Source organism: Zonotrichia albicollis, chromosome 1, assembly GCF_047830755.1.
Source record: "Zonotrichia albicollis isolate bZonAlb1 chromosome 1, bZonAlb1.hap1, whole genome shotgun sequence".
Classification (NCBI taxonomy): domain Eukaryota; kingdom Metazoa; phylum Chordata; class Aves; order Passeriformes; family Passerellidae; genus Zonotrichia; species Zonotrichia albicollis.
Window position 1 is genome coordinate 108,707,125 of NC_133819.1, and position 22,508 is coordinate 108,729,632.

Here is a 22,508-nt window from a genome sequence, read left to right on the forward strand (position 1 = left end):
TTCATTATGTGACATTATTCCACTTAAGCCCCACTTACAAATGCCCTCTGAATTTACAAGTGACCTAGCAAAATACACATAGAAGCAAAGTATGGGAAGCTGTACTATATGAATCTAGAAAACAAACACAGCAGTCACATATCCTTTGATATTAAGGAAATTTAAAATGCTCCATCTATAGTATAATCCTCTCCCAAAATCTGTTTATAAAGGTCTCAACCAAGCATTCAAGTGCAGGAATAAAATAACTGAAAAAGGAGGGGTATCAGAAGCAGAGGATGGGAATCAGAAATAGAGCAGTGCACGAAGCCACAAAGTGATAAGTATTGTTTACCTGTCAGTTGACATTGATTAATCTTGTGTTCTGTGATATCGCTCAGTGACTCAAACACCTGGAGGCAGCTGTCACAGCTGTGCACAGCTTCTTCTTCTAACTCCTCCCCTTCATCCGGCCTTTTCTTACAGTCTAGCACATCTCCATCTTCTGCCTTGTCCTCTAGTTTACAGTTAGGGTCTGAAAGAAAATCAAGACTGTGATGTCAGGCGTGTAAGAAGAGAACATTCGAGAAGAAAAAAAAATCAAAATAGGTTGTTGTGCTAATAATGAGAAGAAAGCTATTTGGCATGAGCCTGCAGCACACTGTAGAATTTATTGCTAAATAAGCAACAGAGGCTTTTTTCCTTTCTTTTTTTTTAATCTCAATGAAAAGCAAATTTCCCTTCTATTCCCACAAATGCAGCTCCATTTCTCACTCAGGCTATTCTTCCATGCTTCAGTGTTAGAATAGTCAATTTTATCACAGCTATTGAAGCTGTTTTGATCATCATAAGAAAGGATAAACCACCTATGCAATTAGGTTTTCAATGAAAAGAAAAATCAGATCAATGAGTGTGCAGGAACTTCTTTTCACTGTTAACTACAGCGTTTCACAGGAAATTACCAGAATTAAGAGACTAACAAATTTGATTTACATAAACATGAAATTAATCTTGATTTTACAACCCACTCCAATACTCCATCACCACACTATTTGGCACAAACAAAGCCCTGGAAAGCTTACACTGGGTCAAAATGCTACTCATGCTCTGAACTTGTGTATGAATTAAAGACAGTGCTCATCAAGTTCTTGTGTTTGCCAGATTATGGAAAACTGGAAACTAACTACTCTAGTATAAAAGCTACAGAGTGCACAGAGAAAGCTTTATCTGTTTGACATATTAACAGGCATTTGGGGGACAGCAGGATAGCTCCAGCCTCAGATCAGCAGTCCTGAGCCCAGCTGAAGCTTCTGACTAGAAGAAACATCAGCCTCACCACCGACTCATGTGTGCAGAGACACCTCACAGCTCACTGCACTGCCTCAGCTCTGCAGATCTCAGCTCAGTGAGATTATGTGTGGCCTAGAACTTTTCTTCCTCCTCTGAGGAGGAACACAGTAGCTTTAACGGCTCCTGACTTTTTGCCCATTTTACTAAAAGCTTCCTTCAAAGACAGAAATAAACCAATCTGTCTTTCCTAATAAAGCAAGCTGGCACTTAACTTTGTTTTTCCTTGGGAACCACAGTACAACAAGTGAAATGCAGAAGAGAAACGGTTGTGCACATTCCAGCAAAAGGAATGCAAGTGTTTCACCACTTTTCCCTTTTCTGCTTTGGCTGCCTCATCTTTCCTTTCAGATATTTGAGAGAGCTGAGACTGAAACAAGTCATTTTAGAAAACAAGGATGAACTCCTATAATAATAGGATATTGTGCAAGTGCATTTTAAGATGCGACACTCTTTAGCCAAGCCAGTGAGTAACCAGGAGTAGGCTCCCTGGCCAGGGGAACAGAGAGGTGGTATCTGTGAACACACTTTCTTTGGAATTGATTAGGATCATGCACAACTCCTTGGAAGAAGAGAAACTAGAGCATGCCAACGCAACATTCATATTGGGGTAGAGTGGTGTGTGAAGAGAAGGAGGAAGGCAATTCCACTTTAAAACCACTCACATCCGCTCTCAGAACCCTACAGTCATCTGGGCACAGCCATTCCTGCATTTCTTGCTGCCCACAACCAAGGTCAGAGCTCTCATCATCTCTCTGTATCCTCTGGTCCATACTGCTGCACCCTGCCCTTCAACTGTGCAAACACAGATGGACCCGCAAGCAGAAACTGGAAATGACCCATGTCAGGAAGTCTTTCTCATGCCATGTGGCTTGTGATCAAAACCAAGGAATTTCTTTGACAGGGGTAAAGGGCAGTGTTTATTTTTAAGGGAATTATATTACAGAGAGAAACCAGATTATTTTTTTTAAATAAAAAACACGTTCTGAAAGCAAAAATACATTTGCTGTGCAAAACGCCCTGTCTATACACTGAGTCCTTACATGACAAATTACATCCATAAGGTTCTTTCAAGAGTGGAAATTTCCACTTGGGCAGCTACTTCCAAATAGAAAAGTAGCCTGCAAATGTCCAAACCGAAAAAGGTATGCTAATTATAAAAAGACTTTATGGCATTTTAGACATTATTGAATATTTTAAATCTAATAACTTCCATTGCTTCTTCATTTACCAAAATAGTTTGAAAGATTAATAAATGTAGCTAGGAGATCTCCAAGTTCTAAACAGCTCAGAAAATGAAATAATTGTCTTAACTGTTGCAAACTGACCCCAACATCATTAAACACTTGTTGGAAGGCAGCATGTGCACACTGCATAGTATTAGTTGTTCAGCTCAAGCTCCCAGTTTCATCTCATAAAATTGACAGCACTCAGGGAAATGTGGGCACTAGGTCTGAATTTTAACATGAGTATTTAAATGCTGCACATAAAGTTTACAGACCTGTTTGTTTTAAAATAAGGGTAGTGTCTGACTCTGCTCTAAGTATGGTGCTGAAGGAAAGAAAAGGGAGGGGAGGGAATACTTGAGACTCACTATTCAGAAACACTTGCATTTCACAGGAATTCAGCAACACACACACACAAACGTAGGCACACATGCACCCCTTAGTGCACAAAAGCCTAAAGGATCACTCAATTTAAAGCTTCATACTTAGCGACCAGTTATTAAAATTAGAATCATTTTAAGACTAATAATGTTTTGCTTCTCCTTCTGCATTTGCAGATATAAACTCTACAGGGACAGAAGTCAGTCAAGCTTATTCCCTTCTGCTGCAACTTTAGAATACATGCTCTAGCCAACTGGCACATTTGTTTTTAGGTCAACACTTAAGTGGGACCCTCTGGGACCTAGGTTCGAGTTTAGCCTATGACAGCTTTGTGAAATGAGTTCTGGCAGTCTCAGCCCCTCTCAATGAATGTATTTCCACTGTGATCTGCTTCTGTGAAGAGATGTCACCATCAAAATAAAAAGATGTTTAAAGAGAGCAAATATCATTTGGAGGTTTTGTGAATAGATAGCTGTTCTGTTTCAACAACAAATATCTTCCATCAAGAGCTGGTCTAACCTTAAATACTTACTTAAATTGAGGATAAGCTGCCTTATTTGAGCAGCTCTTTTGGAAGACTAGAATAAAATATTTTATAAATACAATATGCATTCATCTGTACTTTCTCCTTAACCTCTTGTTCAAAGCTCAGGCTCACATATAGGCTTCAAGGCAAATGTCATTCAACTCGCACATTTCTTTCTCCACACTATCTGCAACAATCACAGCCACAATTCCCTCACTAAGATGGTGCTCATAGTAAAATTACTTTTCTCAACATCTGCAAACACCACTGTGATTTCCAGAGGCTTCCCTGCCATATTTTGGAGGCTGCTTGTGCACCAACTGAAATTTTTCCATATCCATCAGCAACAATGCCCACACATCGTCTCCACCTTCAGATACCACTGGAAATTATCTAGTGTAGAAATGAATGAAAGTTGCTTTTTTTGGACAAGAAATAAATTCTGCCTATTAAGGCACTTTAAAAAAAATAAGAGAAAGAACAGTTGTCTTCTCTTCCTGATTATGTTAACATTATTTATAAATGGAAATTAAAAGAAGCATGATTTTCTCATTACTATGTTCCCTGGCAGGTGGTTGCCTCCTTCCCTTCTTCCTCCTTCTCATAAGGGATGTTATTGCTGTAACTTGGTCTAATAAAACTGCAACTTCGGGGAAAATGAAAAATTGCATTGGTTTAAAAGTGTTGGAGGCAATAAAGCCATGGACTTCAATTAATTTCAAGTATGGGAGCGGTTTAAGGCCAACCAGCAGAAATTCTATTCTGCCCATGTAAAAATGAGGTTTCACCACATTTACTTTTTATAACCCATATAAAAGTCAAGTAAAAGTAATGAATATCTAAAAGTCATCTCAGTGGACTGGCAAAGACTGTCTGTATTCTTGAAACTCATCTTACATATTTCTGCCTATGCTGCAAGGATCCATGGATAATCCCAACTAAAACATCAAACTACCAAGAAAACAGCCTCCTTTCCAATCCATTTCACTGCCTTGCAGTAGACCTCCTTCCAAGCCACTTCTGCATGGAAAAGTGCTGGCAGAAGAAAGGAAAACTTAGATCATGTGGTTATAATTATTACCAGGCAAGGAATATTTCTTCAGCTCAGTGGTAAAGTAAAACTCTGTCGCTCTCTGCTCCCAATAGTGTCCATCGCAAAACAACTGCCTCATTAAATCTCTGCAGTAAGATTAATATGCCGTAGCTGCACTACATTATAACTTGGTACTCTATAAAAAGCACATTTAATGGTTAGAGCCAGAGCTTAGATACAAAGTATTACTATAAAAACTTCTGGCAGTATGTACACAGTGCAGGCCTTCTGTACTGTTTGCTCTATCAGGTTTTTTGTTTTTAATATTGGCACTGCATTCCTGCTATGGAGAAAAACAGTATGCTAAATCCTGCCTAGAAATAAACAGAGAACAACACAGGACATGATGGTAAATTAAGAACTAGCAATGCAACTCAACCACTGAGAATTATTTTAAGACAAAAAAAAAAAAATAAGGCAGAAGAGCCACGATTCCTTAACACTGATCTCTGGTCAGTTGCTTATTTTTCAAGTTCATGTGTCCAAAGCAGGACAAGTTGGCTTTTTTCAAGAATTTGCAGATTTAAATGGAGACACGTGTACGCTGAAAAGAGTTGGAGAAATTTCCCATTAAAAAGGCAAAGAACTCCCTTGCTTTTATTTACTCTCTTCAAACAATCTGCTTTATGCACAAAGCCATTAGAACCTATAAAAGGCACCAAACCCACAGGACACACACAGAAATATAAAGCTGAAGAAAAAATTAACTGCATTCTTCATCTTCATGAGAGGAATAACTCCAACTGTTCTCAAACAGATTACCTACACATATTCAGACATGACTAGCCTTCTAGGAATATCCTTAAGGAGCCAGCCCTTACTCCAAAAGGTGACCTCAGCTGAATGAATAAGACTATGCAGATGAGTCAGTCCTTCTCTTCAGATAAAATTCTGTGAAACCCGTACCAAAGACAGAAACAAATTATTTCCTGCATCCTCCAACCATGTTAGAGAACAAAGAAGCCCTTGTTGTTTTGGGGAATTAAAAATTATTGCTTCATGAGTATTAACAATATTTTTCCCTGTGATCCTGACTCAACAGTTTTGCCCACCCAATCTTACTTAATAAAATTAAAGAGCCCCTAATTAATCTCTGTCAAGAAATTATACAAACATTCTTTAAAGAAATCACCCCATCCACATATTTTAGAAATACAGAAATAGTTTAAATGAAATTAATAATAAAGTTTATCTGAAATGGCATGGGGGGGTGGTTATATGGGGAATGTAGAGGAGGATTAAATTTAACAGAAAAGGAAATAAGAAAAAATGAAAAGCATGCTGTACTTTAGAAACATCTCACTTTCAGTCAGCTGACCTACACAAGGCAGAATTTCTAATTGTCAGAAATTGAAAGGTAAGGAGCGAGAAACATTATTTTCTATTGCAAGCTCCAAGAATGCTAAGCTGAAACAGAGAAAGAAGAGTGCAGGCTTTGCAAACACACCCTGATACCAAAATCCCTCACACTGTTGTCAAATGAAAAGCAAGCACTAATGAAGGAATTCAGCATTACCAGTCTGTGCGGCTGTGTGTCCCACACCTGCCTGATGGTCCTCTGTTTCATTTTCTTCTACTGTCAGAAAAAGGTAAACAAAACAAAAACAAAACAAAAAAGATGTTAGGTAGGTAGCTGAAGTGTTTGAAGCATCTTTACACCAGCCTCAGTTCTGAAAGCCAGCAATGCTTGCACAACATGGGCAAGAAAAGCTGCACTGCAAAGTGCGAAAGTGGAGACCAGACCAAGACAGAATACATTGCTGTATGGAAGCTACAAATCTGAGAGCAGTGTGACCAAATCTTTTTCTTGGCTTAAAAAAACAAATCCAATTTCCTCTGGGATATTTGTCTTCAATGCACTTTACTGTATTTGATTACGGATCTAAATAAGAGAACAATTATGGGCTTTAAGATTCTGCTTGCTCCACACAGATAAGAGAAAGCCTTCTCCTGGCAGATGGGAGAGGTGTGTGTGCTAGTTCACACATAAGCTTTAAAAAATAGTAATAATCCTATATTCAGTAGCAAACATCTCAGCAGTGCAGACAGCCTTGCAAAGGAGAACTAACCCCATGCTGTTTTACTGTATATACCATGCCAGCATCTTTCCCTTGGCTCACAGCTTTCCAGAGCAGTAGAACTAAAAACAATACAATTCTTGTCAGATTCACTATTCAAAACTTGTTGGGTGAGTGAACCTAACAAGAGCCATTCTGCTGCTACTTTGAAAAATTAGAGAGAGCTGTTCTCTTACGTTCTGATACGATGCCTAAGTAAGATTGACTCTCCCAAAGCAAAAGCAAGGGAAGAGCTAAAAGGCAGAACCATTTCCTTTTTATTCTCCCAAAGACCGAGTTCTTTGAGTCAGAGAACAGCGGAGAGAAAAGAATTCATTCTGCCTCCACAGGGGAAAAAGCTGAAAGGGGAAAGACTGCACTTCTGCAGCATTTCCACTCCCAAGAATTCAGATCTCAAAAAATAATCATGCAACTGAATTAAAAGTCCAAAGAGTTGAGGCGTTTTTTCCTGGTTCTTGGGACAAGAGAGTGCAACACTTAGGAATCACATATAAATCTAGACATATATGCAAAAGAAGAGATACATATACACACTCCACAGGTACCTCTTTTCCTCCTCCGCCAACCCCAAGGCTTCATACAACTGGTTGTTTCTAGAATCTGAGTTTCTAGAAAAAAAACACCAGTTTTCATAAGGACACTCTCAGAACACCAGAAACTTGTAATACAGTGCATATATCAGAAAGAGTCAAGTACAATCTCTGAAGGACTCTAAACAATCTATATCTCTATCCCAGAGCTGTGGCTAGCAAGCAAACTCTTCTCATCTACAGAGATCTGACAAAAGTTTCCCCAGCCCTGCAGTCAGTCCAGTATTTCACAAAATATGATTTTATGAGCTAATTTATGAGCTCAACTTGTGTTTTGCAGCCACGATGTTAGCAGTACCTCAGCTGTGATAACACTGTAGGATTTTCTTTGTTACACTGAAGCAGTCATCCCAGCACCCTCACAGCTGAAGGAAACCGGTCAGACAAAGAAAGCAGTGGGAAAAGCTCACGAAAACCTGAGGTTTGGGGAACACGTGGTCAAACGCAAACTAAGCTAAGTAAAAAGATTTTTCTCTAAGGTAGCACAGATCAGTAAGTTTCATTAATAAAGCAAGAAAAATAATGAATAAAGCTAGTTTACAATGTAAAAAAACCAAAAACAATACCATCTATTGTGACCCCCCTCAAAATTCCCAGGAAAACCTCTGCAGCAGCCTAATCTGACCCTATTTATGTCCATCATTTGCTGCTGATATATTTCCAAAAAATGTACTTAAGAAAAAGCTCTAAAACTGAAAATGAGTCCTCTCTTCCATCCCTCAGGAGGAAACTCACTTTGATCATCACTACCTACTAATCAGCCTTATTAAAGGTTGTAGATGTATCTGCTGTCCTCAACCATGGTAAATGTCCCTTCTCAGATCAAAAATGCAGTTTAAGAATGCTACCATTTTTTAACTTTCTAGATCGAATTGAGGTGTTCAAACATGAACTTTTCAATAACTGATTCCCAAGTGGCTACCTGCTGAGAAGTAAACAAAATCTCCACTATAAAGTGCAAACCAAAATGAAAGAGTTAATTTTTTCTGCTGTTCTTTCCTCAATGTCTACTGCCACCAGCTGCAGTACCAGAATCTCACTGCTCCTGAGATCTGATTGCACAGTGAAATGTACTCAGCTTCACACTGCGGACTGAGAGGTACACCAAATATTTTAAGCTCCTAAAATGGAAAAAATAAACATGGATGCTGCCTAACTAATTGTTTCCAGGTATGCAATTTTGTACCATGAAAACATGGCAGCGTATGCCTTGTGAAAACAAACATTTTACAACTTCCCTGCTATTTTGGGATCTGAAAATTCTGTGAGAGCTGAGGTTTGCTTTCAACAAAGGCTGACCACTATATCTTTATTGCACTTAAAAAAGAAAACAAGTATAAGAGCAGGTAGCATTGTGGTTAGATTTTTCTAAACCCTTGTTCATCCCTTTAAGGATTCTCAGTCACAACAGAAACAAGCAGATCACAACAGGCCATGGCACAGACTTTTCAATAATAGTCAATTAGACTGACATATTTCTCAGGAAAAATAAAACCATATTGAGAGGGGAAAATGGTAAAAGGAAAAGAAAACTATTCTACAAAAACCCACTGAATTAGCGAGTCACCTACAAAATGCATCTCATTTTCCTTTGCATTAAGTTAGCTCCTTCCTCCAACTTGCAAGGGTATGCCTTACATTAAATAGGCTACAGCTGGTAGCATCAGATAAGCTCTCTATTAGCACTTAGCACCTTTTCACAAACAGATTCTGAAAACTTCAGTGCTGTTTCAGCTCTCAGGCCACTGTTAAGCTCAGCTAAGAAAGGCAGAATTACAAACAACCAATGTTAACCTCCCTTAAATATTAACTACAATGTTTTCTTTCGGAAGAGGAAGACACCTTTAAGCAGAATCTATACAAAGGGATGATTTAAATTTTGCCAACCAAAACCCTTTTTCTAGCACGAGCATGGCATGTAACTAAAAAAAGGAACAAGGATGGTATGCAAATAAAAGAGTAGCGTGTATGCAATAATATTAATTCAAATATCAAAATTATTGATACCCTAAGACTGTAATTGCACACAGAGATGTCACCTTCATTATAGGCTATACCCCATGCTAGCATAAGGTAAGATGAATCCTCTGTAATGAAGCCAGAGTACCAGTGAAAGACAGGCCCCAGGAAAGCAGAATATCACATTATCAATCCACTATGAATAAGTGACCTTATGGCTGAACAGAACTTCTAGATACATGTTGTCACAAAAGCAACAATATTTCTTGTCCCTACAACTATATGTTTATGACCACAGGTCACCTGTTTTGTTAGCTGTAGTAATATTTCTCAATTGACTCATCCGTTCCTTAAAACAACAAATGATCAATTTCCTACTACCCATTTTCTCAGGACAACTTCTGAGAAACAAAAACAGGAACCCCAAGTAATAAAATTTCAAAAAAGAGAGTAGATCACCACAACTGTGGCACCACGCTTCTCGAGAGCAATTTAAAAATATATCAGTGAGGGAAAAGAGAAATTCAACATGTCAGTTCTATCTCCCATTATAAAAGCTGTGGGTTGGACAGATAACAGTTTTTAAAATTATACGTAAAATAAAAAATTGTATCTCTAAACTGAAGCTGTATCCATGTGAAAGGTTAAGATGTTTCAGCTTTGGTACAGCCAGTGTCCAAGGCAAACCCTGGTTTCAGTTCGGAGCACATCTCATGCTTAAATTGGTGATTGTCAATGTTAGGACCAGCTATTCCTTTTTAAAGAAATAATAAATAAACAAACAAACAAAAACCTCCAAAAACCAAACAAAAATAAATTAAGAGAAAACAAAAAACCAATGCAACAAACCAAGTAGAACCATCAAGGACAGCCAATAAGGAAAACCTGTGTGAATTTTGATAGAGAGGTCCTAAATTTAGACTTAAGCTCCTGACTGCTCTACAGCAACACCTGCTGATCAATGAGGATTTCACCCCTTTTGCTTAGTCTGATCATGAGACTCATGGTTAGACCATAAAGGAGGGAGATTGCTTTCTAAAGTTGCTACAAAATAGATAGAGATTTTCTAGCTTGCAAAATTTCGTTCGAATTCTACTGAGTAACCAGGATTCCCCTTCTCTGAAAAATTAATCTGTAGATTTAGCACCCTAAGGAAGAGCACAAGTCATTTTCTGGTTGATGCCTGGAAAAAACTTGTACAGAAAAGAAATGGATAAAATTAGAAATGTGGAGAATTACACTTTCACTGAAAGGGAAGCCTTTTGGAGAACTCTGGCTAAGATTTATGGTTTCTGACCTTCTACAAACCATAATAAAATAAAAACAAAAGATAATTGAAAAAAGTCGGTTTTCTTCTAGTCTAGGTAGATTAATAAATTTTGAAAAAGAAAAAAAATAACTGCCCCAAATGCCTGAGCCTCTATTCAGCTTGGTAAACAAAGCAGGAGAAGCTACATTTCCCAAAATAAACTATAAAAATAGATTGCTATTGATTTATCCCTTCATAAAACATATTCCTTGAGAGAAGTGAAAATAAACCTAATGTAGCAACTAAGACTGTCAGGATAGGAAGTTTAGAATACATATTTTTACCTTGCACTTTACATTTTGTACAATTCAATACTTGATCTATAAACTTCCATTAGCATATGATTAGTAATTCAATTTAAAGCCATCTTTGCACAAAAGCCTTTTTCTTAGGATGGTAAGTTTGCCAAGTGCATCTTCAATCTACATGTTTGAATAATTTCTGCAGACAAGTAATAGAGACACTAGCTGTATTAGCATAATCAATACACAATTTACTGAGTTACTGAGACAGAACAGAAATAAAACGTGTGTGCCATTATTTCAGTATCTACAAATGACTGTAATTTCTGGAAGTATCTCTCTGCTACTCCTCATGGCCACATAAAAACCAAGAGGACATTCATACTGCCACCATCTACAGGTAGATATTAAGTATGAGCAGACAGATTAATCATATAGCAGAAGGCAAATTTAAGAGCCAGTTGCAGGGGACATTGAGTATCCTCTGGCTCTATTAAAGTCAATGGATTCTAAAGATGTTTCACACTTTGCAATAACATGCTGTGGAAATACATCTCCACAAGGGTTCAGTCAGGATGCAAAATTGAAATTAAAGAAGTTACAGAGAAGTATTAAATTCAGGATCACGTGTCAGTGAATCACCTGCTAGGGCTACACCTTCCCTGGCTTTCTTCTCTCCCCAGGGACCACTGGTGTCTAAGGCTCACCTCTCAAACCCTTCTGGCTGACACATACCAGCACAGGACTTCACACCTGGCTGTGGCACACGAGAGCAGCAATCCAGTGGGTGGCTTCTGGAATTCAGCAAATATTTCAGAATGCTTCATAATGGCCTTTAAGATAACTGACATTCATAAAATTCAGAACTACTAAGAAAGTAGTGTTTTCTGACCGTCTCCACCTAGCATCAACTCATGTCTATCAGCTACTAGCCAGCTTGCCAGTTTGACTGTCAAATGTAAATGCTCCCAATGGCTTTAATGTTGGGACAATTGGAAAAAGAAAAGAAATGCATTGGCATATTAACATTTCAAATATCTACATTCCAGAACTCCATTGAAAAACAGTTCTGCGTGTAGCCACAGCTTTACAAAAGTCCAATTAATCATATGCATGAATATGTATATGGCTGATTTGTTTTCCTTTGTGCTGTGACATATCCCTTTTCCTATTTCTATTCCCCCCCCCCAGCATGGTAACAATATTCTCTTGACATTGGAAATTATTTTCCTTAAAAGATTCCTGTTATATAAAGCATTCTTTCCTCTTGCATTTGCTTTTTCCAGAAGACAAAGTCCCTCATAGCACTCATATTCTTCACTCCTCTCTTTAGTCTGTCCCAAACACTGAGCTTGTTTTTTTTCCCCTAATGTTCTTCTTGTAGAATGACTGAATTAGGAGTTCCCAATTAAACTGCAGTGGTTGGAAAATATTATTCTTATGCTAAAATAAAGTATTTTCCTAGGCAGCACATAAACATAAAAGTAATAAATATACTTAAGTGGAAAGAAATTATGCTTAAGAAATCCTTTGGATATTCTTCCAGCCCTTGATCTCAGGAATGACAGTATCCAAATGTGACAGCCTAAAGACGTCCAGTTTTACATAACAGTGTGTGCAGAAAAGGCAGAAGATGCTCTTTCCAGCAGCAGGGGTATAATTCTAAACCCCAAAGCTGGGTAGGGGGAGGGAAGATATCCTTTTTGGGATAGCTGAGGTAATAAATTAATTAATCCTATATTAAATTCTAACTTTTCCTCCATAACCATGCATCCTTTTAAAAGGTTAAACCACATATACATCTACTCATATTTCTATTGGTAAGTAAACTAATACGGTTATATTTTAAAAAGTACTTTTCTCCAAAGAATCTTAGGGCTTTTTATAAACCTCAGGTAAATTTCAGTCTTCCCTAAGACTCTCTATCATGCAACGTAACAGATTATAAGAGATCTCAGAGTCAAATGGTTATTAGCAAAGCAAGAGGGAGACAACTCTTGGTGCCAGGGTCAAGACTTCCAGCTGTCCTCAGTGTTAGGCTGAATACTCCACCACCCTTCCTGACAATGTGCTGTGGGCAGCCAGTTCATTTTGGGGGAAGACAAAAATCAGGAGACTAAGATAAATTTTAACTCTATTTACCATGTGCAGTACTTAACATGAACACATTCAGAGTTATTCTCCTCAGTATCCTGAAGCTCTGTATCACCTCAGCTTTCTTACTCAACACAACAAATACAAATTCCTGGTGCTTCTACAGACTGTATTTTCAACTGTGCTTAGCAAACAGGAAATCCACTAAACACTGTCTACGAAAGTCTAAACTCAGCAAGAGAGAGGAGTTGGAATTAAACTAATGTATGCATCATAGAACCTCAAAGTAACCAACACTACCCAAGTCTGAAGACAGGTGATATAAAGAAGGGCTATGAAGACTTACAGTAAAGGTTACTGCAGATGATCCTTCTCTCTGAAAGTTAAATCATTTATTTATGGGCCTAAAATGGGACACTTACATTGAGGACTTTGGGCTGTCTGACACTTCCAATACCAAACTGAAACACAGCTGCATGCTTTAGCTCTATTACCTAAAGACATACTGAGTCAATAAAAACCAGACCAAACCAAACACCTACCTCCTTTCAACTGAGATTATCCCTGATTTATCAGAGATCTCCTATTCTGTACTAGGGTTTTATAAGTTAATTTTTGATCCTTCTGACTCTCTGCTCTATTCTAGATGACTTTCTATCACGCAGAACAGCAATCTGGTCTATATCCACAGAGGAGCGCAGAAGCCAAAAAAACTAGTGAGGGGATGCTGCATCTAAATTGTTAGCAGTTCTGTTCAGATGCCACTGATGTGGTTTTACCATCGAGGCTTTCTCAGTGCTGAAATCAAACTGAAGCCCAACCACAGTTGGACAGTGGGTGATTGAGTATTCTCCTGCCTACCTTATGGGCTGCTTCTTGAGAGCTCATACACCCTTCCCTGGGTGCTATAAAGCACTGGCAGAAAATGTGTGGGTTGAAATACACTTTCCTTTTCCCCTCTTGCCCACATCCACTGGTTAGATCACTCACCCAGGATGTGGGTGGCACCAGCTGAACTTTCTCCTCTACCAGGAGGATTCGAGCTTCCTAACAAAGAACACTTACCCTCAGACTTGAAGTGCACTCATTCATTGCTGTTGAAGCTACCATACTTCATCTACAATATTCACTGAACTAGAAACAAGAAGAATTAGCGTGATATTTTATCCCTGTGGTTGGGGCACTGTCACAGGAAGGGGGATAAGTGGAATCCAATTCTAGTTGCACCTAAATAATTCATCAGAAGTGGCAGAAAGTACGTGGCAGACCAGAACCCAGGTCTCCCCTTTTTCTTTAAGGTACTCAAGCTATTAGAGCCCTGAGTCTCCTGCTCTTTCTCACCCTCTTGTCCAAAAATAATAGACTTTTGAAAAGGGGAGTGGCATTGACAAAAATAACAGGGCAACTCCCACTCATAACACAATATGTTGCTCTGTAATGACTGACGTCCTCCCTGTGATATACAGGTAAAACACCTTTAGACAAAGCACAAAACAGAACTCATGCCTCTCACATCCCAGCAGAGCAAAGATGTTTCCCTCTTCAGCAAAGGAGAGAGGAAGAGCAGCAGCACACCACTTCAATTATTTTCAGCCCAGGAGGAAAGGAATTTTATCTCTATCTCCAAAACCTGAGTCAGGTAAGTGACTGCTATGAGATGCCCCGTTGCACTAAGATACTCACATCTAGAACAGGGGAGGAGATAAGACACGTTATTATTTCCAAGTTTTTCCTGCTGCCTCCTTTAAATAATTTCTACTCTACAACATTCATAAACCCCAAAGCACCTGTGAACTATATAAAGAATCTAAGAGTTTGGTGCAAGGTGGCTATTCCACTAAGTAACTACAAACTAAGCAGTGCAGTATCTGAGCACTAAACATCTTGCAGCATGCAAGCCCTTTTTGTTTTTAAAATTTTTTCCCTTAAAGATTTCTGACCTTTCTTCATTGATTTACATTTTCTTCTGACAAGCAAGTGTCCTACTCAACAGATTCACCAGAAATTGCAAACCAAATCTCTTCCTGTGCTCCAGCTCTTTAAAGTCACGTAACACAATCCCTTCCCAGTCAGTGGTTGCACGCAGAGGCCAATGCAAACCCATTTCCTCCTCCCATCTTCAGAGTGAAAACGTTACATCAGGCATGGATCTTGACATCCTGTTGTCCTGGAACCAGTGAATCAGAAAGTTCCTTCCTCACAATTGTATTCTTTGGAGGTGGAAAATAATTAACTTCCCCACCCCCTCCTCCTTCCTACTGCCACTGTCAAAAGTTAGAAAGTCACTTGACTCTGTCTGGAAAAAAAACCCCAGCCATCATAATTCTGTGCCAGAGAAAGTTTTTGTTGATCAAAGCACAGCCTGGTCTTCCCAAGGACACTGCCTCACTACATCACACCATCCAGTCCAGAAACAGAGCAGTTATTTTATTTTTGTTTTTAAAGTCTCTTTCACAAAAATGAATGAATCAATAATGGAAGTTGAACTTGATGTGTTACCAAAAGAGTGAACAACAGAAAAATGAAACTAGAAAATCAATTATCAAGGAATTCATTGTTTGAAATATATTTTTCCAGGAAAACACAACATAAAAATAATAAGGGTACAACAGGTCTCAGGGACTGTGCACAAAAGCCATCTATTTTACAGTCAACCGGGACATTTAGATATAGAAGTGCTCTAGCTTTTCCACATGTGTGGAACACTGAGCATCTCTGTGAGAAACTGGAGTGGTTTTGCATTCGTGTTAGATACGGGCAAAATTCATGCTCCAGGTTATTGCCTCTGCATGAGAGAATAAGCTCTCCAAAACCCAGATTTGAGACAGAAGGAAAACATTGAGAATGCTCACTATTAACATCCCATCCATTTTTTCCTCAGGAAAAAGGTGTTCTGCCTCAGCCAGCTGTCTAGCTAAGGACTAGCACTGCCAAATTTGCAAGAAGGCTAGCTAGTTACTGATATTGCATTTACAAGAACTACAGTAAGCCCACATCACATTGAACAAAGGGGGTGAATTTCACTATACTGACATAGATAGATAGATAGATAGATAGATAGATAGATAGATAGATAGATAGATAGATAGATAACTTTAAGAAATCTTGAAGGACTACAATTCCTACTCTTCCAAAGAAAAGTTACATCTAATTGCACCTACAGTTAAAAGTGAAAGTATGAGACAAATCACTCACTGAAACAACACCCTTCTTCCTTACTCCCATGATACAAAAAAAAAAAAAAAATAAATAAAAGGGAAGGGGATCACAATGAAAGCAAGCCCCCAAAATTTCACTGGGTTTTAATTGCGCAGAATTGGTAAGTAACAGCCCTACAATCCTTTTGAGTACCCATTCTGTGGATTCAACTGTACAAAGAACAATTGCACTATGGCATGCACAGCATCACCCTAGCTAAAGGAAAATCTAAACCCCAAACACGCACAGCCCAGAAGGACATGTATAACTTAGACTAAATCCTAAAAAGGAGGGGGGAAAAGTCTTCTACATCTTTTTTCTTAATAATTACGCAGTATAGAGGGGGAAAAAATGTATAGGAAACTAAAGGAACATGAAATGGGGGGCAAAAACCCCATGACCAGTGTTAACTAATATTCTAAATATGGAAGACAACTGTCCTGGTTCAAAAATTCATTGGAAGAGAACAATTTTGTGCAGTCTTACCAGTGTGTGCACAGAAAAAATAAAGCAGCCTTTTTTGGAAAGTAGGAGGGCTGAATGAAAATGTTAATTATAACATGTTGTAATAAGGATACCCCCAAGATCAGCCCTATCTTTTTTGCTACAGCATAGTCCCTAGGCATATGGCTAACTACTCCTTGATCATTATCCTGGCTAAAGCTAAAGCTACTGAAGTTTAGGAGACTCATATCTAACAGAATTTCTTTCATCTCTAATAATTGCTAAACTAGCATAATTACTCATACTTGAGGTGAAATAGAAACCAAGTTGTCTAATTTTAAAACAAAAACAAACCTCTTTTGGTCTTTGCACATCCATCTTTTGTCAGAGTCCTATGCCAAATGTTACATTACGATTTAAAAGTATTTAAAAGCCTCTCTTGTGCCGTCCAACTTTTACAAAGACAGCAACTGGAAAACTGTAATGCTTTGTAGTAACACTCTGCAAAATGTATTTGAAAACAGACATGTACATTTTCACAGCACCAAATAAAACAGGCCAAATTCTTTGTAGATCTGTGTGATGTCCCTTCAGGGAAATATTTATATATATGTACATATATATGCCACAGTTCTTATTTAAGTGAAATAATTCATTTTCCCAACCCCCAAATGGGACTGATTCTGAGCTCAGGTAGCCCTGCAGAAACCAATGGAAACTGTAAAATATGGCTAGGAAAAGATTCTAGGAGGTTGTCTTAGGTTAGCAGAACTTATACCGTATTTTAGTCAATCTATAAAAACCTTCCAAATATCGTATTTTAATTCTTTTATGCAGAAAATAAATTAGTGAATCCATATGGTCTACATAAAATGTTAACGGTTTTCCTGGGTCTTTTCCTCATGCACAGTTATTCAAAAGGAAGATTTTTTTTCAAAATGCGCAAGTTTGAAAATATTGAATCATGTTTCAGAACAAAGAATTGAGAACAATTAAACCAGCTGTAAATTAGACAGAATGAATTATAGAGCAACATAAAGCCTTTCAAGAGATCTTAGATCATGGTGGATAATGTTATCCTACACGTGTTAGATAAGTGACTCCATACTGACAGCTTCCCTTGTTGCACAAGTTAACAGCAACTCAGGAAAACAAAATCAAACCAATCCAAACACATCAGCAGCCTTACTAAACCTCTTCATATTAGCTTTGCCACAAGATTTCACCTTTGTGGAAACCAGCAGTATGGCCAGAAGCTGTTTAGATGCTCACTTCTAATGGTGCCTAACCCCAAGCAGCAGGCAATGATGGCCAATGCAACTCATGCTGGCCCCAGAAATGACTGGGCAGCATTACTGTAATCCTGCAGCTAGTCAAGACTATCAATATGCATTGCCAAAGTCAATGAATATTACTAAAGGTTTGGGATGGATGTTTTTGTTGTGAGGGATTTTTTTAATACATAAAGGCATGCTTTGGCAAGTCCAAAACAGAACACTATAAATAGCCTGCATTATAAAAGATGCTAATCTTAAATCCTCTTTGTAATTTCTTTCTTTCTTTTTTTTTTTTTCATGTACTCTTTTATGTTTGGTATCTTAATTTTTGCCCTTTTTTGGATGGCCAAATAGAAGCCAGCAATTTACTCATGCATCAAACAGATGTTTTTGCTTTTCAGGCCAAATGGAATCTCATGAATTTTTTGTTCCCTCCCTATAAAATGATGATGCCAAAATAACACAGTTCCTAAAAACAGCCCGTTCAGAAAAAAAGTTCTTTGGACCAATAATACTGAAACTTTAAGTCAAGTTCATAGAAATAATGCCAATACTAATTGCTGGTTTAGTTTATGCTGGATTGATTATAGTCTAATCAGCAGACAATCCCATGACTTTTGAGTCTAGCCCATGCAATTTGGAAGCCAGGGAGGGCTGGGGCTGCAAACAGGCATTCAAACAGTTGACAGATACAGAGAAATGTAAAGGCTACTGTTAGAAGGAAATCTGAATGTCAAATTCTCTCTGAACTATTGCTGCTGGTAGTAACAGTTTTCTTTTAATCCACTACTATTCTATCTTCCTTGGTACCCCATAACCTGCACCTCTGCATGAGAAACATCCTTTCACTTGGAATCTCTGCTGAGGAAGCAGGTCCCATTAAAGCACAGATACATTTGTTCAGTCCACCGATACTCTGCATGAACTGAGCTGCAGTTGTAAATCCATTCAAGATGGAAAGATTACCTAGGTTTCCTCAAAAACAGGTAACAACTTCAGCCTTGGGCTTGACAATATATATCAAGCCTTCTTTAAGCAGGGCATGGGTATGTAAAATACAACTGAGAAATGCATACCGTTCCTCTTTCTAGGAACTTACATTTAGTAATTTTATTTCTGCATATAGGACAGAAAATTGAATTGAGTAAAAATTTACTTTGAAGTAAAACCACAGATTGTTTGGGCTTTTTTTCCACAAAAAGAAATCAGACATCAGCACTTCTACTGAACATGAGAAGCTGTACTAGTTTCCTTGTGATAGCTTTTCTAACAACTACCATTTCAGTGATTTTTCATGGGTGGCTTTGAACGTAGTAAAGAATATTACCCGGCTTTAGCTTAGAGAAACCTGTGTTTAACATTTAGTAGAACTACATTTGCATTCAGTTTTGTATAAAGGATAGCTAGTTTTCTTTGCACGTGATTGTATTTTTCTAACAATTTTCCTAAACAAACTTTCTCATCAAAAGCCGGTAGTAAGAGCAAAGAAAAAAACCTCAAGCCCTCCTAAAAGTAAAACCCCATAAACCAGAAAGGAAGGAGGGGGGGGGGAGGCAGTCAGTAACCCAAGTGTGATATCTCCAAAGCATGCCAAGTCACAAAAAAAGGTTTACAACTCATAATGGCCAAGTTAAACAACATACAAGAAGCTGCTCTGCCCCCTCCCTTGCTTTCTCCTCACAGGGGTCCCTACCACGGTTTTACTGAGGGAATGGCTCTGCCCCTGGGTGTCAGGACTTGAAGGAGACATAACAATTGCCCTTCTTGGATACCCTTCATTTGCACACTGCCCCTTTTGGGGCTGGTACACGAGTATCGTATCTCCGACTTGTCTTTCCCCACCTGCTTTTCTCCAGCTATCCTCCCTCTCCTCCTCACCAAACACATTACGTGATTTTGATCAGGTCAATGATACTTAATAGATATTTTTTTTTCAGAAACCAGCCAAGGAAATGGGATAAATTAATCAGTAGAATGAAATATAGGTCAGGACTGATGAGTTCGTTGCAACTGATCCTTCCCCTGCCTTCAAGTACCTGAGAGTTGAACTTTAATTCCTCCTTCCTAAAGTAAAATAAGATATTTCAATTGCAGTTTTTCAGAAAGTTGTCATTTACTCTCCTTTTGAGACTTTTTTTTTTTTGCCAAAAACCTGCAGTGTATTTGTAAGAGACAGGGTTTGTCACAGAAAATAATTAAATCTTATTTTTCCTCAGAAAGAAGATTTTATTATTCTTAAATTATAAGGGGCTTATCTAACATTAGCCATGCCTATTTTCTTTCCTAGGTCCAAGGCTGAGATGCAATCTTCACCAAGTGCTGGGGGACAGTCAGACCAAAGTTGGCAAGAAACCAAAACAGGGAAAAGGAAAAAAAACCATAAAGGAAGGATAGAGAGAAATAACTATAAAAGGAATGTAAACAGAAATCTGGGTAATTGAAAAAAGTGTATTTTCAAGAAATACAAGAAATTTAGTCATTAGCTAGTTCTTAACACCCACCATTTCAGATGAACATTAGTTTCATGCATTCAATATGAAAAACTCAATTGTCATTTTGTTTTAATGTATTTACCTGCCTTGTATCAGTATTCCCCTAAGATATAAGTTTCAAATTAAGTTATCAAAAGTGACAGACATATCAAAAATATCTCTTATATCTTCCCCCCAGAAAGGGTTGCTAAGTACATGACAAATTGGAAATGTAATGTGTAACTCCATATTTTATTTAGATGTAAAACAGCGCTCATGAGTTTAAATAACTCATTTACATACATTCATAGAATAGTTTTTCAAATAAGCTATTTAAAATACTGTTTATTTTTATCTGTACAACTACATTTTGTACTGACTAAATCTGTAATACTTAAGAAATCAGGAATTTAAATAAGCGCTGCATTGGAGGTACAGTTGAAATTCTCCTTGCAACATTACTTACAGCTTTTGTTTGTTCACTAAAAATGAAGATGTAATAATTGATGGGCAAACTCTGATTCACGAATTTAAATGCTAGTCTATGCAAGCATCTTTCAGCTCCTCAGATGAATCGCATTATTAGCCCTTTCAGAAATCTCACAATCAGACTGCTTTCAGAATACTATTAATCCACTCAGAAACTGACATGATTCAAGAAAAATAAAACAGGGAAAATGAAAGAGATATTTGAACAAAGGCCACCAAGAATGATAACCTACTCCCCAAAGGTAATTACTGCAGCAATAATTACAGATGATGATTGATTTACTGCCTGGTTTTAGATGAAAAATAGTAAATAAGACTCTGCAAAGAAATCTCTATCATCTCCATCCTGAACATTAAGTCGTTTTGTCAAGTCAGTAGTTTATTGTCAGCAAATCCAAGCTACTCCATCTGAAACATACAATGTTGCTGTTTTCTCATTTTAGGTATTCTCAGGCAACTGGTGCCTAAGAAAGGCAAAGCCCATACCTCCACATAAAATGGAAGCTGTATCTTTTGTTTTAAATTAAGTGTGATGTTTACAGGAAGATATTTGAAACGAAACTTCTCTCTGTAACACATGTAACAAATCACCACGAGTGAAACATGCCCAATGTCTAGCAGGAGAACAATTTCCTCTATTTGCCAATTTATTCTGAACCTTTATTCCTTTGCACTTAAATACTTGGAGGTCTAAGACTACCCCTCAGTTAAAGTTTTCCTGCATCTTTTTGCAAATATGGCTAATTGGTCGTTCTCCCACTGGCTCTAAAACTCTTATGCGCACATAAATAAATCCTTCCTGGGAAGCTCGGAATATAAGCGTGCGCCCGAGCAACAGAACTTTCATTGTGGTATCATTTTTAAAAGGTAAAGGGAAGAGCGGCTCGTTTGTTCTTCATAAGATGCCAAACAAAAGCACCACTGAGCTGCACAAACTTCGGTAAACTAGATACAGACGGCAGCAGCAGGTAAAGCAGTAAATTCAAGGCACCCTTTATTCCCTTCTAAAGTATCTGGAGAGTTTAATAAAAAAAAAAAAAAAAGGAAAAGAAAAATAAAAGAAAAAAGAATTGAAGCCTGCTCTAAAGCTCACTGAAGTCAACAAGAAGACTTTGAAAGGGGAACTCCTGGAAAGAGTTGTTTCAAGGGAAGGGAGCGCAGTTTTTTGCCAGGTCCTCCTGTGCAAGTCCATTAAAGCAGACCCCGCTCCTGCTTTCTAACTATGAAACTGCGCTGGTTTCCAGGCACTTAACTCCTGGTGTTCGCCAGCCCAGCCGGGAAGGAAGCGAGGCCTGCCTCCCGCCTCGGCGCGGCTCGGCTCGGCTCGGGTCACCTCCGCGGCCGGGCTGGCCGGGCTCTGCGCCCCCGCACCGCCGGCCGCTCTCAGCTCCCATGGCCTTATCCCCTCGCCCCCTTTCCCCCTTCACACCCCTACCCCCCAAAAGTAGACAACTTATAGATATTCTGACCTGACGCCACCCAGGCTTTATTCAACTTCACTGCACTGTACAGACCGGCCCGGGAGGAGCGCGCCCATCCAGAGATGTTTATTTGAGGTGACAGCCACCCTCAGCCGCCGTCCCCGCTCGCCGCCGGGGAGAAGCCCCTGCCTGCCCGGCGGCTCCCGGCTCCTCGGGGGGTGGCCAGCGGCTCCTAAGGGGAGCGGGGGGGCGGCCGAGGGCTGCCCGCTGCTCGGGGCCGCGGGATGCGCGGGCGGGCGGGCGGGGGACGCTCCGCGGAGGGGCGGCGGCGAGGGGCCCGCCGGGGGAGGAGGGGGCGCCCGGGCCGGGACGCGGCCGGCTCCT

The 22,508-nt window shown here is 39.0% G+C and overlaps 1 protein-coding gene across 18 annotated transcripts in view; it reads right to left on the bottom strand.

Annotated features, from left to right (window-relative positions):
• The window catches only part of ZNF521 (zinc finger protein 521), a 231,342-nt gene that overhangs the window by 206,556 nt on the left and 2,278 nt on the right, over positions 1 to 22,508 (bottom strand). For 3 of the 18 annotated variants that reach the window (XM_026791009.2, XM_014263783.3, XM_026791002.2), the window contains 3 exons: positions 7,176 to 7,238; positions 6,069 to 6,128; positions 335 to 514 (listed from right to left, as the gene is read on the bottom strand). In XM_026791009.2, coding sequence (XP_026646810.1) covers positions 335 to 514; positions 6,069 to 6,128; positions 7,176 to 7,209 — 274 coding nt within the window. In that variant the 5' untranslated portion in view covers positions 7,210 to 7,238. Of the gene's footprint in view, positions 1 to 334; positions 515 to 6,068; positions 6,129 to 7,175; positions 7,239 to 22,172 lie in introns of all 18 variants that reach the window. The other 15 variants (XM_074549776.1, XM_014263786.3, XM_074549795.1 and 12 more) reach the window with 7 other exon arrangements.